The sequence below is a fragment of the Nelumbo nucifera genome, chromosome 2 (genome assembly GCF_055504915.1).
Source record: "Nelumbo nucifera cultivar China Antique chromosome 2, China Antique-T2T, whole genome shotgun sequence".
In the NCBI taxonomy this organism is placed as follows: Eukaryota; Viridiplantae; Streptophyta; class Magnoliopsida; order Proteales; family Nelumbonaceae; genus Nelumbo; species Nelumbo nucifera.
The window spans coordinates 14,506,327-14,528,467 of record NC_142650.1 but is presented as its reverse complement, the minus strand read 5'-3'; the positions used below and the strand labels follow the sequence as shown (position 1 = coordinate 14,528,467).

At 37.7% G+C, this 22,141-nt stretch overlaps 2 protein-coding genes across 5 annotated transcripts; one reads left to right on the top strand and one right to left on the bottom strand.

The window, feature by feature from the left end:
* The first annotated feature begins 4,828 nt into the window (after positions 1-4,828).
* Positions 4,829-11,879, top strand: TOC75-III (translocon at the outer envelope membrane of chloroplasts 75-III). The gene is made up of 7 exons (XM_010258547.3): positions 4,829-6,266; positions 6,382-6,603; positions 6,748-6,855; positions 6,948-7,139; positions 7,244-7,492; positions 9,582-9,836; positions 11,291-11,879. Exons 1-7 carry the CDS (start codon positions 5,058-5,060, stop codon positions 11,528-11,530), a joined length of 2,475 nt encoding a protein of 824 aa, XP_010256849.2. The 5' UTR covers positions 4,829-5,057; the 3' UTR covers positions 11,531-11,879.
* A 359-nt stretch (positions 11,880-12,238) lies between these two features.
* Positions 12,239-22,141, bottom strand: LOC104597139 (Chaperone DnaJ-domain superfamily protein). 4 transcript variants are annotated; one of them, XM_010258548.3, is made up of 5 exons: positions 21,467-22,073; positions 14,954-15,107; positions 14,198-14,230; positions 13,965-14,059; positions 12,239-12,886 (listed from the first exon to the last, which is right to left on the bottom strand). In XM_010258548.3, exons 1-5 carry the CDS (start codon positions 21,839-21,841, stop codon positions 12,653-12,655), a joined length of 891 nt encoding a protein of 296 aa, XP_010256850.1. In that variant the 5' UTR covers positions 21,842-22,073; the 3' UTR covers positions 12,239-12,652. The 4 variants fall into 4 exon arrangements, with proteins under 4 accessions (XP_010256850.1, XP_088753584.1, XP_010256851.1 ...); XM_088897458.1 differs by having other exon boundaries at positions 14,954-15,134; positions 21,467-21,977; XM_010258549.3 differs by lacking the exon at positions 14,198-14,230 and having other exon boundaries at positions 21,467-22,141.

The window sequence follows — 22,141 nt, the reverse complement described above, 5'->3', positions numbered from 1 at the left end:
TAACCCTAAGTTTTATGATAATTTACTAGTCCTACCCTACCGTTAGCATTATTAAATGATCCGTCAAAATCCGTACACATGTGACACCACATGACACATTTTTTTAAACCCAATATTACTCTCTTCTTTTATGGGAGAGGATGTCCACGTCTCGGTCGTTGTAGCAGTTGGTATTGCCTTTAAATAGGGCCTAAGATTACCCTTACACCGGTTTTCGATTTACAATATTGTTTCCTTGTCCTTCTACAACAAAGAGATAGTTTCATTGGATTCATCAGCACTGACCAAAGTGATTCAAAATCGGAGGGCAAGACCTTTTGATGGGGTTGGGTGCAAGCATCCTTCAATATCTATTGATGATGGACATATAACCACCGAGGTCACTGAGGGTTCGGTGCCTCAAAAGCACAAGCAAGGGATGCTTTTCCACTAGACACCCATGCAGTAGAAAATTGTCACTTCAAATGGCTTATAGATGAGATCGTACAGATTCCCATCATCGGGCTGCCACCATTGACACTTCCGACCACTCTACCAGCTTGTAGGGGAGGTGGAGAGGGAGAACGAAGAGGGGAAGGGGGTAGAGGAAGAATAATATCACTGTCACTGCTGAAGTTGCAGCGGTGGTAGTGATTTTGATCGATTCTCTCCCTTTTATTATTATTATTGGTGGAAAACAAAACAAAAAGTTGAGGCTCTGTGTTCTCTTTCTTGTAGTGAGGCTTGCGTTCCAGTGGTTTTTATTTGATCAAACTCAAACCCTAGTCCCTAGATTGTTCTTAGGGGTGGCAATTTTCCCCGTCCTCGATAGGTATCCGGGCTCTTCGACCCGATGAGGCCGGGTATGGGGATACTTTAGTAGAGTCGGGGTCGGGGATGGGGCTATCCCTGAATCCCTGATTGAGTTTAGGGACGGGGATGGGGAATGCAATCCCTGCCCCACCTCGGCCCCGATTAATAAATATATAATTAGATAATTAATATAATATACAATATTATGTAATATTTATATTATATTATTATATTATTATTCATTTATTTTTAACGATTAAAACTTAAAAAACACAAACACTCGACAGACACAGACAGAGAACTCTGAATCGTGAGTCCGTGAACCCTAGTCTTCTTCTTCCTTCGTCTTTGTTGCCGATTTGCCGACCACCATCGCTGTCGCCACTCGCTTGTCGGAGGTTGGATGTCTATCGTCATCGACTACCAGTCTACCACTCGAGTCTCGACAAAGGACAAAGATATTCAAAGAAGAAAGAACTGAAACTTAATTCTTCAATCTTCCTTCGACCTTTGACTATCGTCGTCGACCACCGTTGCCGTCGCTCGTCGGATTCTCTCTCTCATCGCCGGCCTCAACTCGCAACGGTCTTCTGTCTCTTTCTCTCTCTCAGCATTAGGCTCTCAGACTCAGTCTCTATTTCTCTCGTTCGTTTATGTTTTCAGCATTTTTGCTTTGTTAATGGCTACAAACTTGGGGATTCGAGTCTCCGACGGGGAATTCATCCCCATCAGGGTCAGGGATGAAGGGGGATTTCTTTCCCTAATGAGGATGGGGGGTGATTTGGGGGTCAGGGTCGGGGAAGGGGAATGTAATCCCTGCCCCGAACCCGCCCCATTGCCATTCCCAATGCAGACAATGTAAAAATTTCCTTTGCCAAATCTTTTAGAAATAAGAAAAGAAAAAAAATCGATCAAGATAGGGACCAACCACCTACAAACTGAGCACCAAAACTGAGCTGTCGCCTAACAAGTTGTGATAGCTACTACTCATGCTCACGCTAGTGAAACAACACAAAGAACTATGCTCCACGTCCAGGGACTCTGACCTTGAACCATAACTACTAATCTTCTTGCTATCTTGACGGCATCTAACCAATCCGTTGTCGGAGCTGACAAAGAGTCGTAAAGAAAGAACAAGTACAATGACAAGTAGGCCTGTAAACGGATCGAATTTGAACTGAATCAGGCTAGATTCAAATTTGAAACCAATTATAAATAACAATATTCGAATTCGATTCGATATCCAACGGATATCAAATATATTAATTCAAATTTGATTTCAATTATTAAATTGAATATTCGATTTGATTCAAATTCGACCGATTACTTGACTTTTTCGAATATGAATCCAATTAGATTCGAATAAATGTTTTACAATATACAAAATTTGAAATTTAACTGGTTCTAAACTTCTAATTTTTCTCTAATACATAGCCGTATCTTGATCAAATGATATTAGGATTAGGATAAAAAATCTATAACATAACCATAAATCAATAAACTATTATCTAAATCAAATGGTGTTAGGATTAGCATAAAAAAGTCTGTAGCATACTATCATAACCATAAACCATAAAATCATTATCTAAATCAATGTTAATCTGTAATATATTTTATAGGAAAATGAATATTTTTCATCAGCATTCATAAATCAACTAATCAATTTACCTTGAAAAAGAGGCAAGGGATTGAGATGGAGATTGTAGACTCTGTAGGCGGTGGGCCAAGTGTGAGTGTGTAACGGCGGCAGTCGTGCGTTCCCTCAATGCAAATGCGATTGCAGTGTTGGCAATGGTCGGTGATGCTGGACTATTGGCACGTGGCACTCTTGCAGACATACAAATGCAGTATTAGCTAAACTTGGGTTGAGGGCCTTGAGGCGTTGAGTAGTGGCGAAGGAGATGGTAGTGCCGTAGTGGCTGGTGACCGGAGCTCGACCGTTATCACTGACGCTGTCGTCGGTGATGGTGGTTACTTGGGCGGTGGCAATGAGACTAAGAGATAGAGGAGAAGATGAGAGATTTTGAGACCGAGAGATATAGGAGAGGATGAGAGACTGCGGGGTTGAGAGATAGAAGAGAAGATGAGAGATGATCGAGGAAAGGCGGAGCCGCGAAGGTTAGAGGATGAAGGGCAATGGCCGGTGATGGTGGTTGCTCGGGTGGCAACAACGTCACAGCAAAGGGAGGATTAGGGTCAGGGTTTGAAAGTTGAAACTTGAAACTTGAAAGGAAATGGAGAGTGAAGACTTCGAATGTCAAAACTTCAAATGTCTCATTTCTCAATTCTAAAATTGTATTTCTACTTTTTTACCTCATATATATATATAATCGGTTCGGATCAATGCATATCTGAATTCGATCCGATAATTTAATCGGTAAACAAATGGTCTTTGAATTCGATTGAAAATCCGAATTCGATTATGCCGAATCTCATATTCAAATTCAGATTTCCGAATACCGTTTATAGGCCTAAGGACAAGGGTTCGAAACCCTACTTTCAAGGATGATTCAAGTCACTAACTACTCGCCAAATAGAGCTCATTGCCATCGGAAACTATACCAACAATTTATCCTCCATCGCCACCGGAAACTAAACTTTTTGGCTTCTCATATTCGTCTTTCCCGCAAATTTTCTCTTAACACAAGGGCAAAATTGACATTTCACCCTTTTTTTGTTACAATTTAACAACGATGGTAATTATCAAAAAAGTAGGGGTGGTTTAAGACAATAGTTAAACATTAAGTGTATAGTTGGTCGATTAGCTAAACAGTAAGGGTAGTTTTAGAAATTTGCCCTTATTATTATTATTGTTATTATTATTAAAAATCAAGTTTTTAAAGAACAATTTATGTTTTTTTCGGGGGTAGAGAAAGAATGAGCTCCATGAGTAGACCCTATAACCATGGTTTTCAAAATTTGACTAGACTAGATTGTTTGACTCGAGAACTGGTGGCCAAAGTGGTTCAGTTTCTGGTCCAATTTTTCAAAACCATGGCTAGAACCACTAGTGCTATAATTGTCATATAATCTACCTCAACAGGATAAGTTTTGATTCCAAAAACTTGAAACCAAACCCTACAAGATAGTTTCCCAGTTCAACCTTGGAACCAAACTGAAATGACCCATGCTAACCCTTACCTTGTAGTATTTGTAGGCCATTAAGCAAAAATAAATAAATAAAATAAAAATGATAAAAAATATAAAACGATGCCAAATTTCTATAATTGTTAATTATTCAATTATATTGTAATATTTATTACATTAACTATAAACAAAACCAAAGAAATCTAAAAATCTGTAATATATCTCAAAAGATTACAAATCTAAAAGAGAAGAGTCCAAACATGCTATTCCACTTGAAAGTGTCATTCTCATCCCCATGCTCAATATTATAACACTTGGTGGTTTGAGCCACTAATCCAAGAATGCTGATACATTTTCTAACAAGTGTGAGTGTATGACAACCACATTTGCCTATCAAAAACTATAAGGATTTTATATTGAACTACATATACATAATAAAATGTTATTATATAGTTTTACTATAAAAATCATTTTTACGTGTTAATATATGCGTTTTTGTTAATTATAGTTACAGAAAAATTACAAAGCGAATTATATCTTAAAAGGCTTTTTATTTAAAAAAAAAAGAGTAAATTGCTAAAACCTCCCCCGGAGTTTGGTAATGTATATCACTTCCCCTAAGATTTCTGACATAGTTTTACTATAAAAATCATTTGTATGTGTTAATATATGCGTTTTTGTTAATTATGGTTACAGAAAAATTACAAAGGGACTTATATCTTAAAAGGCTTTTTATTTTCAAAAAAAAAGAGTAAATTGCTAAAACCTCCCCCGGAGTTTGCTACAACTTTTAAATTTTCTTTTTTTTTTTATTTATAAAATTTGAATTATTATTTTTTTCAATAAGAACGGGACTTTGTATGAGTCTTTTAAATATTTTTATATCTCTTATTAGCAAATTCTAACAAAAGATTTTATTTATAATTGTGTCAAAAAATTCAGCGAAAATGATTGCAATTACTAAACTTTAGAAAAGATTTCAGCAATGATTAGAATCTTCAAGTGAGTTTCAAGCAATTTAGCCAAAAAAAATCAAGAAAATCTAAGCCTCGCCTCTACGGGCCATTTCGCCTCGCCTCTCTTGACCAGATCGCGAAGACCTATGTCAGTATGTCCTTGCCTCTCCCCTAATCTTTTTTTTTTCTCTCTCGCTCCTCTTTCTTATCTCCACCTACTCAATGGCGTTCTACGCTCCCGGGCAGCTCTTGAGCCCAGGCCTCGGCCCATCCCTCCGATCTCGGCGTAGAATAGCCACTGCCACCACCACTACCGCCGCCACCACCATCTCCACTAACAACAACAGCGCAGCTATATCCTCCTCTATTTCTACTATCAAATGCCAAGTCTCCTCCGGGCAAAACCCAGAAGCCTCAAAATCATCATACAAAACCCTTTCCTCCATCACCAAAACCCTAGGATTCTCTGCTGCCACTGGTCTCCTTTTCCACCTTTCCTCCATCCGTTCTATACTCCCTGTCTCTGGTAATGGTACTGGCAATGGCGATTTCACCGGTGGCGGCGACAGCGGAGGCGGTGGTGGTTGGAATGGCGGTGAAGGTAACGATAATGGAAATTTCTGGTCGAGGCTATTATCTCCCTCTGCCATCGCCAAGGAAGAAGAATCCCAATCTCAAGAATGGGACTCTCATGGTCTTCCCGCCAACATTGTTGTTCAACTCAACAAACTTAGTGGGCTCAAGAAATACAAGGTATCCGAGATTCTGTTCTTTGATCGACGGCGATGGACGACTGTCGGCACTGAAGATTCTTTCTTCGAGATGGTCTCCCTCCGGCCTGGTGGTATCTACACTAAGGCACACCTTCAGAAGGAGCTCGAAACCCTAGCTACGTGCGGAATGTTCGAAAAAGTTGATCTTGAGGGGAAGACCAAGCCCGATGGAACCATTGGTGTCACGATATCTTTCACAGAAAGCACTTGGCAGTCGGCCGATGCATTCCGTTGCATTAATGTTGGATTGATGCCACAGACAAAGCCGATCGAGATGGATCCTGACATGACCGATAAGGAGAAATTGGAGTATTTTCGGAGTCAGGAGAAAGATTACAAGAGGAGGATTGAGAGGGCGAGACCTTGTTTGTTGCCTCATCCTGTTCACAGGGAGGTCTTGCAGATGTTGAGGGAACAGGGGAAGGTGAGCGCCAGGTTGCTGCAGAGAATTCGGGACCGGGTCCAGAAGTGGTACCACGACGAAGGATATGCATGCGCTCAGGTGGTGAATTTTGGAAATCTGAATACAAGGGAGGTTGTCTGTGAGGTAGTGGAGGGAGATATTACGCAGTTGGTGATACAGTTCCAGGACAAGCTGGGCAATGTCTGTGAGGGGAACACTCAACTTGCAGTTGTGAGGAGAGAATTGCCCAAACAGGTAACTGGTTTTGGTTTCTGAATGCATATTTCTTTAGATTCACCTGGATTGATATCTTAGTTGTTTGTTTCTTTATATGTTTACTAACCCAAATGCTGAATGCTCGGTTCTCTAGCTTCGACAAGGCCATGTCTTTAACATAGAAGCTGGGAAACAAGCCCTCAGGAATATAAATTCGCTTGCTTTGTTCTCCAATATTGAAGTGAATCCAAGGCCGGATGAAAAGAATGACGGAGGCATCATAGTAGAGATAAAGCTTAAGGAGCTTGAACAAAAGACAGCTGAAGTCAGCACGGAATGGAGTATTGTGCCTGGGCGTCAAGGTCGCCCTACTCTGGTATTTAAATAACATCTCTTGAAATTTGTTGGTTATATCATAAATTCACAATTGCACATTGTGAAGGTTCTACAGCTTCAGTAAACTATTATACATATCTTCCTTTTGCTAATTATGGATAGTGTTGGAATTTTCCTTCTTCAGGCTTCAATCCAGCCTGCAGGAACTGTTTCCTTTGAGCATAGGAATATCAAGGGGCTAAACAGATCCATTCTTGGTTCAGTAACTACCAGCAACTTCTTCAATCCTCAGGTAATTTATATATTTGAAATGTACATAATATGTGTTAAGTTTTTACATGCCCTTAAGAGCATGTGCCATGATTTTCTTGTATACTTGTTCAGGATGATCTTGCTTTCAAGCTTGAGTATGTCCACCCATATCTTGATGGTGTGAACAATCCCCGAAACCGTACCTTTCGTACAAGCTGCTTCAACAGTAGGAAATTGAGTCCAGTATTCACAGGTGGACCTGGCGTGGATGAAGTTCCACCTATATGGGTTGATCGAGCAGGTTTCAAGGCCAATATCACAGAGGTGGGTTGTAATGCTTCCATTATAATATCTTATTAACCATACAAGCTTGGAAGCTGTAAACTCAGGCAGTAGAGTGCCATTCTGAATTCTCTTGCACATTGCAGAACTTTACCCGCCAGAGTAAATTCACTTATGGAATTGTGATGGAAGAGATTACAACACGTGATGAAAGCAGCCATATTTCTGCACATGGGCAGCGGCAATTGCCAAGTGGTGGAATCAGTGCAGATGGGCCTCCAACAACCCTTAGTGGTACTGGTATTGATCGAATGGCATTTGCACAGGCAAACATTACTCGCGACAATACCAAATTTGTCAATGGGGCAATCGTTGGTCAGAGGAATGTGTTTCAGGTGAATAATTTATGTGATCAGACTGCCTTTGTTACACTGATTTCTTTACACCTTAGAAAAATCATATGAAAATTACTCTGTATAAGTTGCTCAATTGAAAAATAACATGCTGGTAGAAGTTTTTGTACTTTCATAAAAGAAAGTCTTCTAGGTTTTGTACTGCTCTAGCAGTAAAAAGCTTACTAGGGACATTGAAATTTCAAAGCTATGTTTAGCACAAAATTAGAAAGGAGGCACTTTTATTCCTACGTAGATCCCAAATGGGCTATTTAATTTGTCTCTTTATTTCTCGAAAGCAGAGCTTCTAACTGCTCTAGGAATTGTTTTTTGCCCTCTGAGCAGCAGCATCAGAATTTTAAGGAATTGTTTGAATCCTTGTATTAAATATATGGGTATCTATATATTTTGTGGTCAATTACCAATAAAAAATTATGGTAAAAATTGGCCTGGAAACTGCAAATTGCAAGCTTGCCTCCTGTTTTGTGATCCAAATGTTGAAAGAATACAATTCCTGTGGAGTGGAATATGAATTGATACATTTTAACAGCCAATATTCAGTTAATATCACTATAATAAACTATGACACAATTCCTGTCGAATATGCCTGGACAAAATATAATGGATGAGTTAGATGAGTAAGGGAAGTGGAAGCTAGCTAATTGGGTTGTTGCTTTTATCTTGGTGTTTGAAATTTGTAAGAGTAGGTTTATGTTGAGGATATCATTCGTCTAGTTGGTTGATGCCTCGGTTGGGTTTGCATGGTTCTGCATTGCTGGATTTGGTTGCTTTTTATTCTTTATCTTGCTTGCGCTTAATTATATTTATAGGTTCATTCTGTCTGGTTGAAGAATCAGAATTTTGTTGTGCAGGGTGCAGTTGTTAGATTAGAGTGTTGGTTTGATACCATGTTTGCATTTCAATTACCGATAAAAGAATGTTAGCATTTCAATTTGTGTTCTTGCACCTTGGTTGGGAGTTTTCTTCTTTTGTAGCTGGGGCCAGAATGGTTGTATACTTGTAGACTTCTTTTATCCATTTATGAGCATTTTGTTTTATTATAAAAAGTGGATACTATAGTATTTAAAAATATTCCAATTGTAGAAAAACAAGACCTCTATTGTAAAATCTGGAGGTTTTCCAATATACTAAGGTGCTAGGTGTAAAATGTAAACTAGAAAACAAGAGGCATAAGCGCCCCAAGCATGATGTTTTTAATTATAAATAATAAATAATTAAAATAAATAAATATATATACTAAATGTCCCAAAATGGAAAATTTTATGAGAAACTAGAAAACTTCATATTTGTGGTTTCTAGTAATAAAAGCATCATAGTTGAATATAAAATTGAAGTATCATATCCATACTTCCATCAGCCATCAACACATCACTTGCAAATCAAAGTTTTAGAATTAACGGTTCACATCAAATTGCATAACATTAACATAAACAATTGTAATCTTCATCCTCATCCAAAACCTTATCCTATAGGGTTGGCTACATGAATCCTGTTTCACAATTCCATTTTGTTTTATGCCATATCCATTGGTAAATTATAGGTGCTTAGATAAAAAAATGTGTTGTTTCATATTCAAATAAATGTAGAGCATTGAAAGCAATCAAAACAATGGTGCCCCGTTTCCATTGGAGGGTTTTCTTCCTCTGTATTATGTTAATATGTAATGAGGAACATGGTGAAATGATTGATAAAAAAAAAAGGAACATGGTGAAGTGGTGCCTCAGTTCTATTTATGATGTTTTTATTTAAAAAAATTGGCTTAAAAGTGCAAAAGAGGTGAGGTGTACACCTTTCTAAGTGCCTTTTGATTGGTAGAATTTTATCTGTTATTGCTAATAGCTATTTCTGTTATAATAATGGCTATTATTTTTGTCCATTGATATTAAAAGGTTTAATCGAAAGACAAGTAGTTTAGTTAGTGTCATAATAATTGATATGATAATTGTATTGCTAAATCATGTTATCCTTGGTTCTCTGTGAATTTAGTCATATTCAAGTTTTCCTATAATTTATGCATTTACTAGACCATTTAGTTTCTCTATTAATGTGCTTGTCCATGTATAAACTGCAGCTGGATCAGGGCCTTGGTATTGGCAGCAAGTTCCCATTCTTTAATCGCCACCAATTAACGGTGACCCAATTCATCCAGTTGAAGCAAGTAGAGGAAGGTGCTGGAAAACCACCACCCCCTGTATTGGTCCTTCATGGCCATTATGGTGGTTGTGTGGGTGATCTCCCAAGTTATGATGCTTTTACTCTTGGTGGGCCCTATTCTGTGAGGGGTTACAACATGGGTGAGCTTGGAGCTTGCAGAAATATCCTGGAGGTTGGTATTATTTTAAACCTAGAATGGATTCCCTATGAATTGTAAAATGAGTGTCAATTGGCAGTACAAGGCATTGGTAGGCAAAGGTAACAATTGTCAATTGTTGCTCAGAAGGCTTCTTTTACTAAAATAGACCAAATTGAGACACCAGAATCACCCATTCTACCATTTTGGTTTAGATGTTACAGATTGTACCTCAGGTGCTATCATCATGGTTCCAACTAGGGCCATCAGAACTATGCAGTCTGCAACATTCTTTGAGATGGCCAAAGGTAACAATTGTCAATTGTTGCTCAGAAGGCTTCTTTTACTAAAATAGACCAAATTGAGACACCAGAATCACCCATTCTACCATTTTGGTTTAGATGTTACAGATTGTACCTCAGGTGCTATCATCATGGTTCCAACTAGGGCCATCAGAACTATGCAGTCTGCAACATTCTTTGAGATAGCCAAGGAAACATGTGAAATAAAATAATCCAATCCATGATCGGACATTTACCTTTTTTGGAAAAATTTTGGACATTCACCTTCATTCAATTGGTTTTGTTACTTAGGCTGTGTTTGGTTGCACTGAAGTTTTATTTGCACTAGTACAAATGCATGGGAGTGCAAATAAAATAAATACAATTCTCGTGTGATTTTGTTTTGGGTTTTACTTTATTCTGTTTCATCTCTTAATTTACTTCATTTGTAATGCAATCAAACAAAATAAGCTAAAATTTGAAACCAGAATAGGTTAGAACACTGAAATCATTTGCACTGCCACCGTTTCGCATCAGTGCAAATTTATTTGCATTGCAACCAAACACAGCCTAGGCTCAGTTTGGAAGGAGTACAAATGCAAATATGTAGAGTGCAAAACCTTGTATTATTTTGTTTGTATTTGTACTGTACATATGCATTTGTACTCTTTCCAAACTGAGACTTGTGTTGGCTCCAAATCTACTCCTTTCAAAGATCAAACCCCGGGTTGTCTGAATTTTTTCCCAGCAAGGAGTGAATTGTATACTGGGGCTTTGCACTTCCATTCAGTATGCGATGTGTTTCCTATTACAGTGTGTAAAAATACCTATCCATTTGAGGCCACACTTGTGATCAGACACCTGTCATAGACTGAATGGAAGTACACATGTAAAAAAGATGGTGATGTAAATTTTACATGACTTATTTCATTCACCCAGATGGATACCCCTAACCCAACCCTTTTTATTGGATTCAGTGTGTCAGTCAGCCCATATTCAACCCCACATTTTAAATGATTGGGTTTGGGTGGGCAGGTGGATGGGTCAAAAATTTCCACCCCATCCCCTACCTGAGTGAAGGCGGGAATTGATCTCATGTCTCTGCTACAACCAAACAGGCCAGTTGGCACCTTCACTGTTCACTGACACTTAAAAATCATTAATTTGTATGACATAAATATGCTTTCAACTCTTTTATCCTGGGTGCAGCTTGCCGCTGAGCTACGGATACCTGTGAGGAACACACACGTCTACGCATTTGCAGAACATGGAAACGATTTGGGAAGTTCAAAGGACGTCAAGGGGAACCCAACAGAGTTCTACCGGCGAGCAGGTAATGGCTCATCGTATGGTGTTGGCATGAAGTTAGGTCTAGTACGAGCTGAATATGCTGTTGATCATAATGCTGGCACCGGTGCAGTATTTTTCCGATTCGGAGAGAGATTCTGAGGAAGAGTATCGAATGATTTTAAGACATCTAGTTTCAATTTTGCTTAAGATTAATTTCTATTGGTGCGGTAGGCGAGAACAGTTTATCTAGAGCCCACAAGTTGAGTGAGAAACTTTATATTGGATCAACTTGAAGTTTTTATTTTTTATTTTTTAATTTTAGGTTTCCCGTAACATATGTTCATATGCATTTTCATTCTAGTAAAAAATCTCGAGTACTAAAGTGTTAGGTTTTCTTTCTGTTGACTGTTGTCACTTTTATTTCCCTTTTTGATTGTAGCAACTTCAACTTCATTTGTATTGCTGAGCATTATTGAATGGAAACTGCCTTTTTAGGCATAAAAAGAAACCCCAGTACTATAATATTAGACATCGCAATCTGATATTTAAATCACCGATGTAGTAAAAAAACCTGGCAAAGAATGGATGGGGACTCACTGCGTGTTTAAATTATTTAACTCACTGCCTTTCCTTTCATCTAGATTCTAGAGAGTGGAGACTTGCACTGTTTTGCAATGCCAGCATTGGATACCAGCATTATTAACGGATTCTCATGCGTCTGCAACTTGATCTGGTTTCTGCAGGAATTCGTGGCCAAACAATTGAACCCAAGCAGAGATGTAAATTATGATTAAACCTGAAAGGGTTGTGGAGGCTATATCAAATTATTTATTTTTTTTAATAGTATATCGACAGTTTAATAAATTCCGAAACAAGGAACTTTCGATTAGGAATTATTGAATTCTAGACTACAATAATAACATACTTGAGAAAGGAATATATCATTTTAAATATACAAGTGATGATGCTTCATGGGCAGAAATGATTTAGGCTCGTTCCCATAACTATAGATTTCTGGCTGTTTAGGATAATCTACTTAAAAACAAATGGAGATGATGCTCGTATGCATGTGTATGTGACTATATTCCGCATCACAAATGCCTTCCCCACCTCGCCTCCTGCCATATTCCCAATGGATTTGTGAAAAGGGAACCAAGTTACATTCTGAGATCCACGTGTTTCAAAAACCTTGCAAGTTGCAACCCTTGTGAAGAGAAACAAACTGTGGCAAATTTCTTTCTTCTCTACTCCAACAACTCAAAAGTGGCATAGCTGCATCTTTTAAAGCCCCAACTCCTTTTTTAACTGGGCAAGAGCGGCTTCAATTTCGTCAATGTTGTCCTCAATGCTACTCTTCTTGTCTGTTTCATCTCCAATATCTTCTTTTGTCTCTGCCCCAGATTTTGCATATGATCCACCCTTAAGAGGCCCTTCATTGCTGTTTTCTGCTTCGCCATTCAGATCAGTGATGTTTAGCTCTTTCTCCAGGAACTCCACAAATTCTTCCCCTATATCCTGCAAAAATAGAGATTATAGTAAGCAGTGATATTCTTATACTAGATCCTTTTTTCTTGTTTAAGGTCGTATCAAGGTTCAAAGTATCAATATGAATCACAGCGTATCTTATGATATGCATCACTTTTCAGGGTTAGCAATACGGCAATACCTAATATCATGATAATTTGACCTTTTTGATTGTTTTGGATGTGGCATTTCCTTTACCAAATTATCAAATAAAACAATAAAAAAGGAAGAAGATTATCAAATGCTGTAAAGTAGGGTCATCATGGGCCGTGCCTGCTTTGCACCTATGATAAGGGCCGGCTATATAGCCTAGGCCCAGCCCTAGGTACCGGGACGGCTGGGCCAGGTTTTGGAGGCGGGGCTGAAATGATCACCCATACTGTAAATTCTCACTATGCTAATTTATCGATACTCTGAACCTTTGGATCCTATACAGACTTCTTGTCCGTGTTTTATACTAGTAAACCAGCATGTTAGCCAATAAGATAAAAATACTGAAACTTCTTCCCCCTTTATATTTTAAATAATACTGAGCTTCAATCAGTAATGCATGGACTCCCCAAAATGAATGAAGTGTGCATGTCAGAATATGTTAGATTGGCACTCCATAGATCCCTTAAGGACACTTAGGCATTTATTATTTTATCTTTCTTATTTGATATAAATGAACAGATAATGTACAAGATAGGATCTCCTGAAAGCAAAGACTCTGCGAACAATGAAGCACAGGCATCCAGCCGCACATTGGGAACATCTCCCAATGAATTTAACATAAATGTGTTGAAGATATTCCCGATGTGCAGCTGGGTGCCGTGCTCTCAGAGCTTTTGCTTTCAGGAGATCCAGGCTCCTGATGCACGTGCCTAGAACTAATAAAGATAAACTTTAAGACCCTTTTCAAGTATAAGATGTTATAGTTCAAAAACCATGTATATACTTTTATCTGTACATGTCATTCAGTCATTTCATCTTGCTACATCAGATATGTCTGATTCTGATTCCTATATCCACGTCCATTTAAACTAACTTCATATGGAAAGGTACAATTACTAAAATGAAAATATCTCACCGCCAGTTCTTCCCACAAGCTCTTCGGCTTCTGTTGTGAACCAGCATTAGATTCCCAATTCTGAAGTTCTGTTTGGAGATCTCTAAAGAAGTCCTCTGTCATCATTGAAAATCAGGTTATGAAACATACGAATATAGGTTTTCTCTAGTAACAAAGATGAAAATACCATATAAGATTTAAGATTGATACGAGAAAATTTATAGTTACATGTGGTCACATGAAAACAAATCTACCTATTGTTACTTGAACATCCCTCAAAAAGTTACCTGCAGAATGAATGGGTTAAGCATAAGAAACTAAAAAAACCTGACCTTTTTGAGGAAAATATACAAAATGGAATGAGGTCACAATACCATGCCCTCAGGTAATATTAGGCACAGGTCAGCAGTACATGTAACTCACAAGCAGGGAAATAGGACTCAGTATTTGATGGATTACACTAAGGAGATCTCTACTTATTTATATTTTTTACTTTTTCTCTGTGGTGGCCTGATGGGGTGAATGTCACAACTCATCAGCCAAGAGTTCAAAGCTCAAACTAAGTTTTTTATGTGGATCTTGACCATATATATTCTTATTGTCAAAAAGCAATCGAGAAATAGCCAGATAGAGTCAACTAACTCATCCAATTTTTGCTCCATAAATTTTCTATTAAGTGTGATCCATAATGACATGTGATCCACATATGCGTGTGATGCTAGTATCCTAATTCCATTTGATGCTGTTGCATTGAAAGGTTTTTAGTGTTGAACTGCATGCAATGTATATCATATGGGAAAACCTATGATGTGACAAAGATATGGTATGGAAAGAGTTTTGATCAATCAAAAGCCACCCATGAATCTTGATAAATAACACCTGATTTGCTACCATGTTTATGATTCTAGTTTATTGGTCAGTTGCTTTTCCATATCATAGTTGAATCCATATCATATAATTCAAAACAAGTATGCCATAAACCATATGGGTTTCGGTAAAGGAGTCAATACCAAATCCATAGAACTCATCATCTTGGTTTCTTTCAGCTTGCGATCTGGAGTAATTGTATGCCTGACTTCCAGAATCATAATGCTTTCGAGTTTCAGAATTCAGCAATGTATTGTATGCATGTTTTATCCTCATGAATTTCTCCTGAGCATTTTCCTGTATAATCAAACGGAAGCTGTTGACCTAAATGGAATATAAGTAGTATAAAAAGAAATCAGCAGCAATTTCTAGATAAAGTTATTTTGTTTCAGTCTAATGGAGTACAGAGTACCCAAAGGGCTATGCCTAGCTATACAACTATACAAGAACCGTCCATATGATCTAAAATTTATTATACCAAATCTAGCAAAAGGAAACCAAGGCCTTCTTGATAAGACGGGATACCCCATCTAATAATAACTTCTTTAAGCATTTCCTGGTCCAAAACTTCCTTTGTTGGATAACCATCTTCATCATTTATTTATAGATGGCTTTTTTTTTTTTTTGATTAGCGACTCGAAGAACTTTATTAGAGCTTAAAATGAGAAGAGTACAAGTTGTTAATGTAGAGATGTAGACAGGGATATTTAATTGTTTTTATATGTTTTTTATATGCAGTTATATGCTCCCCATCTTTATTTGTAATTATTCCAGGTTGCTGTTCTTGTTTTTCTCTGTCACAGTCAACAGGGGTATTTTTGTCATTGTATCATCTTTTTATTAAGTCATATAATAGCCAATGAAGGGGCGGCAGAACCTATTCATTCTGCTCTCTCTTCCTATCATTCTTTCTTGTCTTCTCCTTTTCTTCTTCTTCCTCTCCTCTGTTCTTTTTTCTTTTTCTTTTCTTGAACAAATTTCGTACTAAACCTAGGACTGCTACAGCAATCTTTCGAGTGTTAAAAATAACACCCATTACAGCAAATAATCCCACCACCCAACTAAAACATTGAGCCCAAAACAAATGATGTCTATTCACTCCTTTTTTAGCTAAAAACATCTGCCAAACCATTAGCAGACCTCCTAACCCATCTTAACTGAATTTGCACATGCCTTGATAGCATCTTGAACCGCCTGAATTCATTTCTGAAGTGCCATAATACCCCTTCTTTTTTCAGCCAGTCAATGATTATTTTTGAGTCCCCTTCTACAGTTCTACTATCATCTTGTAATCCCCATTTCCTTGGATTTTTGCACTCCAACAATAGCCACCATGAACTTGGCTTTCACTGAACCACCCTGCTCAATAGGCCCCAAAAACAAGCCACAAATGTTCCCACTCCCATCCCTAATCACTCCTCCAATTCCAGAGGGACCCGGATTATCAAAACTACTTCCATCAGAATTAAGTTTCACCCAACCTTCACTTGGGGGAGACCAACATCCAAGACCTTTTGATTCCTATAAGAAGAAGGGGCAATAGACCCCAGTTTCAAAAAAGGTCTTCAATTGAGAAATCAGAGAATAGTTTCAAAGTCTTCACCCAATGAGCCACTCTAACTGTAACAGTCTCCAAGATTACTTCCTTGCTTCTTTCCTTATCCTCAAAGATTCTTAAGTTCCTTTCCTCCCAAAATGATGGCTCTCATTATTTTCTTCACCATCCAAAATGATGCATAAAATGATTTTTCTTATTTCTGCATTTCTTTTGATGTACAAGGGATATAAAAAAAATTTCATGAAAGAAAAGTATAGCTAAAAACATTTATTCTCAAGACCATTCTGCCCCTTTGTTATTATTCCAACTCATTTTAAGGACTTACGGTGGGATGCATACAATGGTGGATTTGGTTAGAAAAATTGGATCCAGATGATTGATGGTGCTTTATAATAAATTTTTCATAAAATTACAGTTGTGTTCCTATCTGTTTCAGAAGGCTCTACAGTTGAAAAGTTACAACATAAAACGGAGACCAGTAGAGAAAGCAACTTAACAGTTCTGGGAAGATCATGATTTTAATGAATCAGAACTACCAGATTAAGTGAAGCAGTGTCTCTATTTTCTCAGCCAAGCTTCAGATAATTCTGACAATACTTGATATATTACCCCTTGCAAACAGTGTTGCATGGATAAGGACATGTGAGTTGGAACTCAACATGTGTCCAAGATTCTGACTCATCAAGATGATAAAACATTCTGTCTATGGAAAAGTATATACTATTAAAATAGTTCATAATTTTTGAATTCTAACATTATATACCTAGAAAAGGGTCTAAATGTTGTCTTTGTTACCAAGTAATGTTTTATACAACAAAGGGCATCAATCTTGTACATTAGCTATTCATTATATCATATAAGCTAGGAGGTAATAAATTAATTCAAATTATTGAGGACAAAACACTAGAAAATACCAAAAATAATTGGACAGAAGATCCCTACACAGAACAATTACTATTGCAACAACAAAAAAAGGGTAAAACAATAAAGAAACAAAAATGAAATTACCAAATAAATGAAAAGAAAAGAATGAGGAAAACAAAAGAAGAGAGTATTTTGTAAATTTATTTTTTCTATGTTTTATTTTTCAAAAAATCTAACCAAATAACCCTCTACTCTCTCTCTCTCTCTTGTCCAGGTCATTTACTGCTTTTTGTCCTTTTTTGGAGTTGTAGCTTATCATAGATTTTAATTATGTAAGACAAAAATAAACTATACAACTTCAATTTAGAGGGTAACGACATCCTCCAAAGAGAATAGGGAAGTAAAGAAAGAAAGAATATGAGAACTAGTCCTCTTGCTACTCTCCCACAATTAACATATAAAACCCACCCAAACAACTCAAATGCTATAGTAGGGCAATGGCTCCCAATATAGCTACTTTGTCTGCATTCCCCATCTGGTAAGGAATCCACCATATCATTTGCAATTTTGCAGATCTCTGTACCCATAAGAAGGAAGCTTGCAGATTACATGCCAAAGATATTGCTTCTATAATATATACAACGCTATTGCTGCCATGGAATCAAGTTATTTCTCAACAAACCAATTACAACTTGGAATATCCCTTCACCTGTGTACATGAGTAGCCAGATGAACACCCTAGCCTAAGGCCTTAAAGAAAAGATAGTCATCCAGAACATGAAGACTATCCTATCCCCACAGGACCAGAAGTTATTTCACCGTTATGGTTTCTAAATACCCCTCCTATTGTTGAACCCGGATCTCCTGCAAGCAAAAGCTCTGCCCACATAGAATCCAGCCACACATTGAGAATATCTCCCATTCATATATGTTAAATTCATGGGGAGATGTTCCCAAAGTGTGGCTCGCACAGTGTGTGCAGAATTTCTGCTTGCCGGGAATCCCATTGCCTTATTGCTGAGTTCCCAGGTTTATCAAGGCTGAAACCTTCAAAATCCAACTTGCAAAGCCCAATAGATGCAGGAGAAATGGTGTATTCTTGCCTTCCTGCCTTTTTTTTAATATCTGATATTAGCAAGATCTAGCTGTCTTTCCTGTAAGTCTAATTGCAACAATACGGTGTTAGATTCCCAATTCTAAAGGAGGAAGAAGATAAACCATTGAATTAAATACCATTTCTGTGTTGCTAATGACTTCAATCTTATAAAAATGAACTCCATTTTATCCCCTTATAATTTTAAAGTAATGTGGAATTACCAATTTTTTTATTGCATTCATTAGAGTATTTACTTTCAGCCTCTAATTTTCTTTTCCATAGTCAATTTAGTTCTATGGAGTTTATATAATAAAATTCTTTTATATATGACCAAAACATTGTTTTCACGTTTAGTTATGTAGTTAGAAATGTCCAGCTACATCACTTCAACAAGAATAATACCAACAAGGTGAATAAGAATAAGTGACTTGGAATATGAGGTGATTGTCTTCTAAAATGTAACAAATTAAAACATAAATATGTACATTTGATTGCTAAATAGTTTCTAGTAGAATGTGGTAGTCCATGATGTAATTACAGTGCAAGTATTAATGCATGATTATTTAGCATGGTATGAGCACTAAACACAATTTTATGTTTTAAACATTATTGTTTTTTTTTGCTCTCCTTTCTTTTATCCCTTTCTTTTAGTCAGTAATCTTTTATCCCAATCCCAATTATTTTCAAACTACTTAAGATTTTGTTTTAAGATAACAAAAGAAAATACTATAGTTTCATTTTTTTAATCTATTTTTACCTGAGAACAACATTCCAGATGAATGCCTACTAGAATTTTTTTTTGATCAGTAACATTGAAAAATTTTATTGGTTAAAAATACTTTAGGATACAACAAGAAGTTACAAAAGAAATCAGCATAGTAAGCTGACCCAGTACAGAATGACAAATGTGCCCAAAACATATATGTTCTTTGAACCCCTTGTTTTGCTAAGCTATCTGCCAAACTGTTGGCAGATCTCCTTACCCATCCCACCTGAATTGACATATTCCTTGACATCCATTTAAATCTTCTGAAATCATTCTTCAACTGCCATATCACCCCTTCCCCTTTCTGCAACCATTTTATCACAGTTTTTTAGTCTCCCTCGATGACCAGTCTATTTATCCCCAACTCTTTAGCCTTCTCAACCCCATATACTGCAGCTAGAAACTCTGCCCTTGTCACATCACCCACCTCCACAGGACCGGAGTACAAGGCAATGATGGAACCATTTTCGTCTCTAATGGCCCCCTCAATACCTGAAGGGCCTGGGTTACCCACACAACTCCCATCAAAGTTTAGCTTCTTCCAACCATCTGTTGGAGGGGACCAAGTCTCAACAAACTGTTGTCTCGTAGATGATGAAGCAGCAATAAGTCCCCAAACCCTGAAGAAGTCTTCAACCTTAAAAGCTGAAAACAGCTTCAAACCTACTAGAATTTCCTATCTACAAATATTAACCTAACAATCCCTGCCAATTTTGCAAAATAAAGAATTTCCTATAGGAGTTCTAAAATAAAAGCATTAAACCAGTGGCTAGGATACACTGAAGACACAGAATTGACACTGCAAACATTGCCCATATAAAGACTACGCAATCTAATCGACAGTTTTGATTAACACACCCTTTCCTTCCACATTGCAAATGATCTATATGCCTTCCAGAGTTCCAGTAAATATATCCATTTACAATAAGTGCCCATTCACCTTTGAAATTCACCATAGCCTATACACAGTATCACATGAACATGGACACAAATTAGAATCTAACATGTGTCAAAGGGTCTGACTTGGCAAGATGAGAAAACATAGACTTGCAGAAACATCTATGGAAAAGTATATAGCACTAAAATAGTTCATATTTTTGGATTCTACATTGTGTATCCGCAAAAAAGGAGGAAGAGTTACCTGCGGCCAGGGTCACAGAACAACTCAACGACCCCCAGTGGCATGGTGGAAAAGACAAAATATCATGTCACACCGGTACCTGATTAACACACTGGCGTGTTAAAAAATCACTGGAGGGTAGTTGAGTTGTTCCGCACGCAGGTAATGTTTTCTCACAAAAAAAGGTCTAAAATGTTGCCTTTGTTGCCACATAATGTTTGATGCAAAAAATGGCACTTATCTTGCACACTAGCTGGTCATTTATGTCTATACTACCTATACACCATTTGGTTACTTCAAGTACTCTGCCTTAAATCCAATCCCAACCAATTCCTAGGGAAAGGTGCTTCAAAAAAACATAAATCACTCCTAGGTAAAGTAAAATATATGTGGTGGAAAATTTGTTTTCATCAAAGAATACAATGAAGGGCCATGTTTTAGAAGTCTGAGGTGGTTCCTGTTTAAGCTTTTCATAGATCAGAAAATGCAAAAAAAAAAAAAAAAGAAAAACAAGAAAAAAAAAAACTTGCTGCTCCGTTTTTCCTACTTTTTCAGAGCAGCTAAGTATCCATAGAAAGAGTCGCACTTGTTAGAGTATAGGTGGTGAAGGAGTGACTGGTGGAACCGATGAAGCACATTCAACAGTAGGAAGCAATTTTTTAAAACGCTGAGGCATGATGGAGTTCCACTACCTAGAGGCGTGAGGCATAATTCAGAAGGCAAGTGGCGTAAGCCTCCCGAACACAAGGAGGTTTGCGCCTCCTTAAGAGGAGGGGGGGTTAGGAGAAGGAAGGGGAAGAGGATGAAGAGTAAGGGGATCTCATTTTTTCTTTATTTTTAATAAAAATTTTTTATATTAAGAAGAATAAAGATGCAGTGATTTGTAACGTAGGAAAAGAAGTTCAAACTATGTTACTGTAATTTCCTCTTATTTCCAAATAACTATTTCATATCTAATGAATTTATCATGTGGAATTTTGCAAAGGTTCCTCTTGATACCGAATTGAAATCATATAGTTATCGAAATGAACTTTTACCCTAAACTAAAAGATTTCAAATACGAATTACATATAGGCCTCATATCCTAACCCAAGAACTAAGGGGGTTTCTTTAAACTTGGATTACCGAGTATAGCAGAGATCATCCGAGAAGTAGAGAGAGCCACAAAACCTCAATTCCGGGTCAGAAACATAGACATATCGTTGGAGCATTCGATATAACTAAATTGAGAGCTCATAGGAGGAGTTTGTACCTCTTTGTTGACATCAGGGTGGAACTTCAGAGCAAGTTTACGATAAGCCCTTTTGATTTCTTCAGGGGTTGCAGAGGGAGAAACACCTAGCACCTCGTAAGGAGACTCTCTACGGCTCGCTCTCAAATGAACATGGTTACTACTTCGCTTCTTGGTGTTGTTAAAACTAGGAGAAAGGGAATGTGGAGCGAAGACAAGAAGCTTGAAACCACTCCTATGGCCATATGTGGAAAGGGGTATCGAAGCTATTGCTTGCTTCGTGAGGCAGAGAAAACAACCCTGAGCAAATTGGGTTGAAGGCGGACTACGACTACGAGAGAGTGTGATAAGTGGTACAGTAAGAGGGAGAGAGATTTCATGCATATTCATGGACATGGGAGTGGATGGATTCTCCTTTATCTCATTCTTCGATCAAATATCGGGTTCGATCCGGGGGATGATGTCTGTCCCGTTGCCTCATGCGATGTATTTAAATTCGTGGCTCTGTTTTGTTTAATCCCGCTTCTTACCACCTCTATGGCTCTCTCTCTCACCATCACGATTCACGGAACATCCCCAAAAAAAAAGTCTGTCGAGTGTAGATCGGATTCCGATCAGGTAGAGTAGGAAACTAGGAATTCAAACATAATTCTAAGGTTAACGACTTAAGGTAGATACGGGCCTCCCTTAAAAGAG

Excerpts from the sequence above, each read along its gene's own strand:
- TOC75-III (XM_010258547.3), top strand. The coding sequence starts at position 5,058 with ATGGCGTTCTACGCTCCCGGGCAGCTCTTGAGCCCAGGCCTCGGCCCA. Across the intron at positions 7,493-9,581 it reads GTCAGAGGAATGTGTTTCAG|CTGGATCAGGGCCTTGGTAT; the intron begins GTGAATAATTTA and ends TATAAACTGCAG. Across the intron at positions 9,837-11,290 it reads CTTGCAGAAATATCCTGGAG|CTTGCCGCTGAGCTACGGAT; the intron begins GTTGGTATTATT and ends TCCTGGGTGCAG.
- LOC104597139 (XM_088897458.1), bottom strand. The coding sequence starts at position 21,841 with ATGTCCATGAATATGCATGAAATCTCTCTCCCTCTTACTGTACCACTT. Across the intron at positions 14,231-14,953 it reads TGATGAGTTCTATGGATTTG|GTAACTTTTTGAGGGATGTT; the intron begins GTATTGACTCCT and ends TTCATTCTGCAG. Across the intron at positions 14,060-14,197 it reads GGATGTTCAAGTAACAATAG|AGGACTTCTTTAGAGATCTC; the intron begins GTAGATTTGTTT and ends CAATGATGACAG.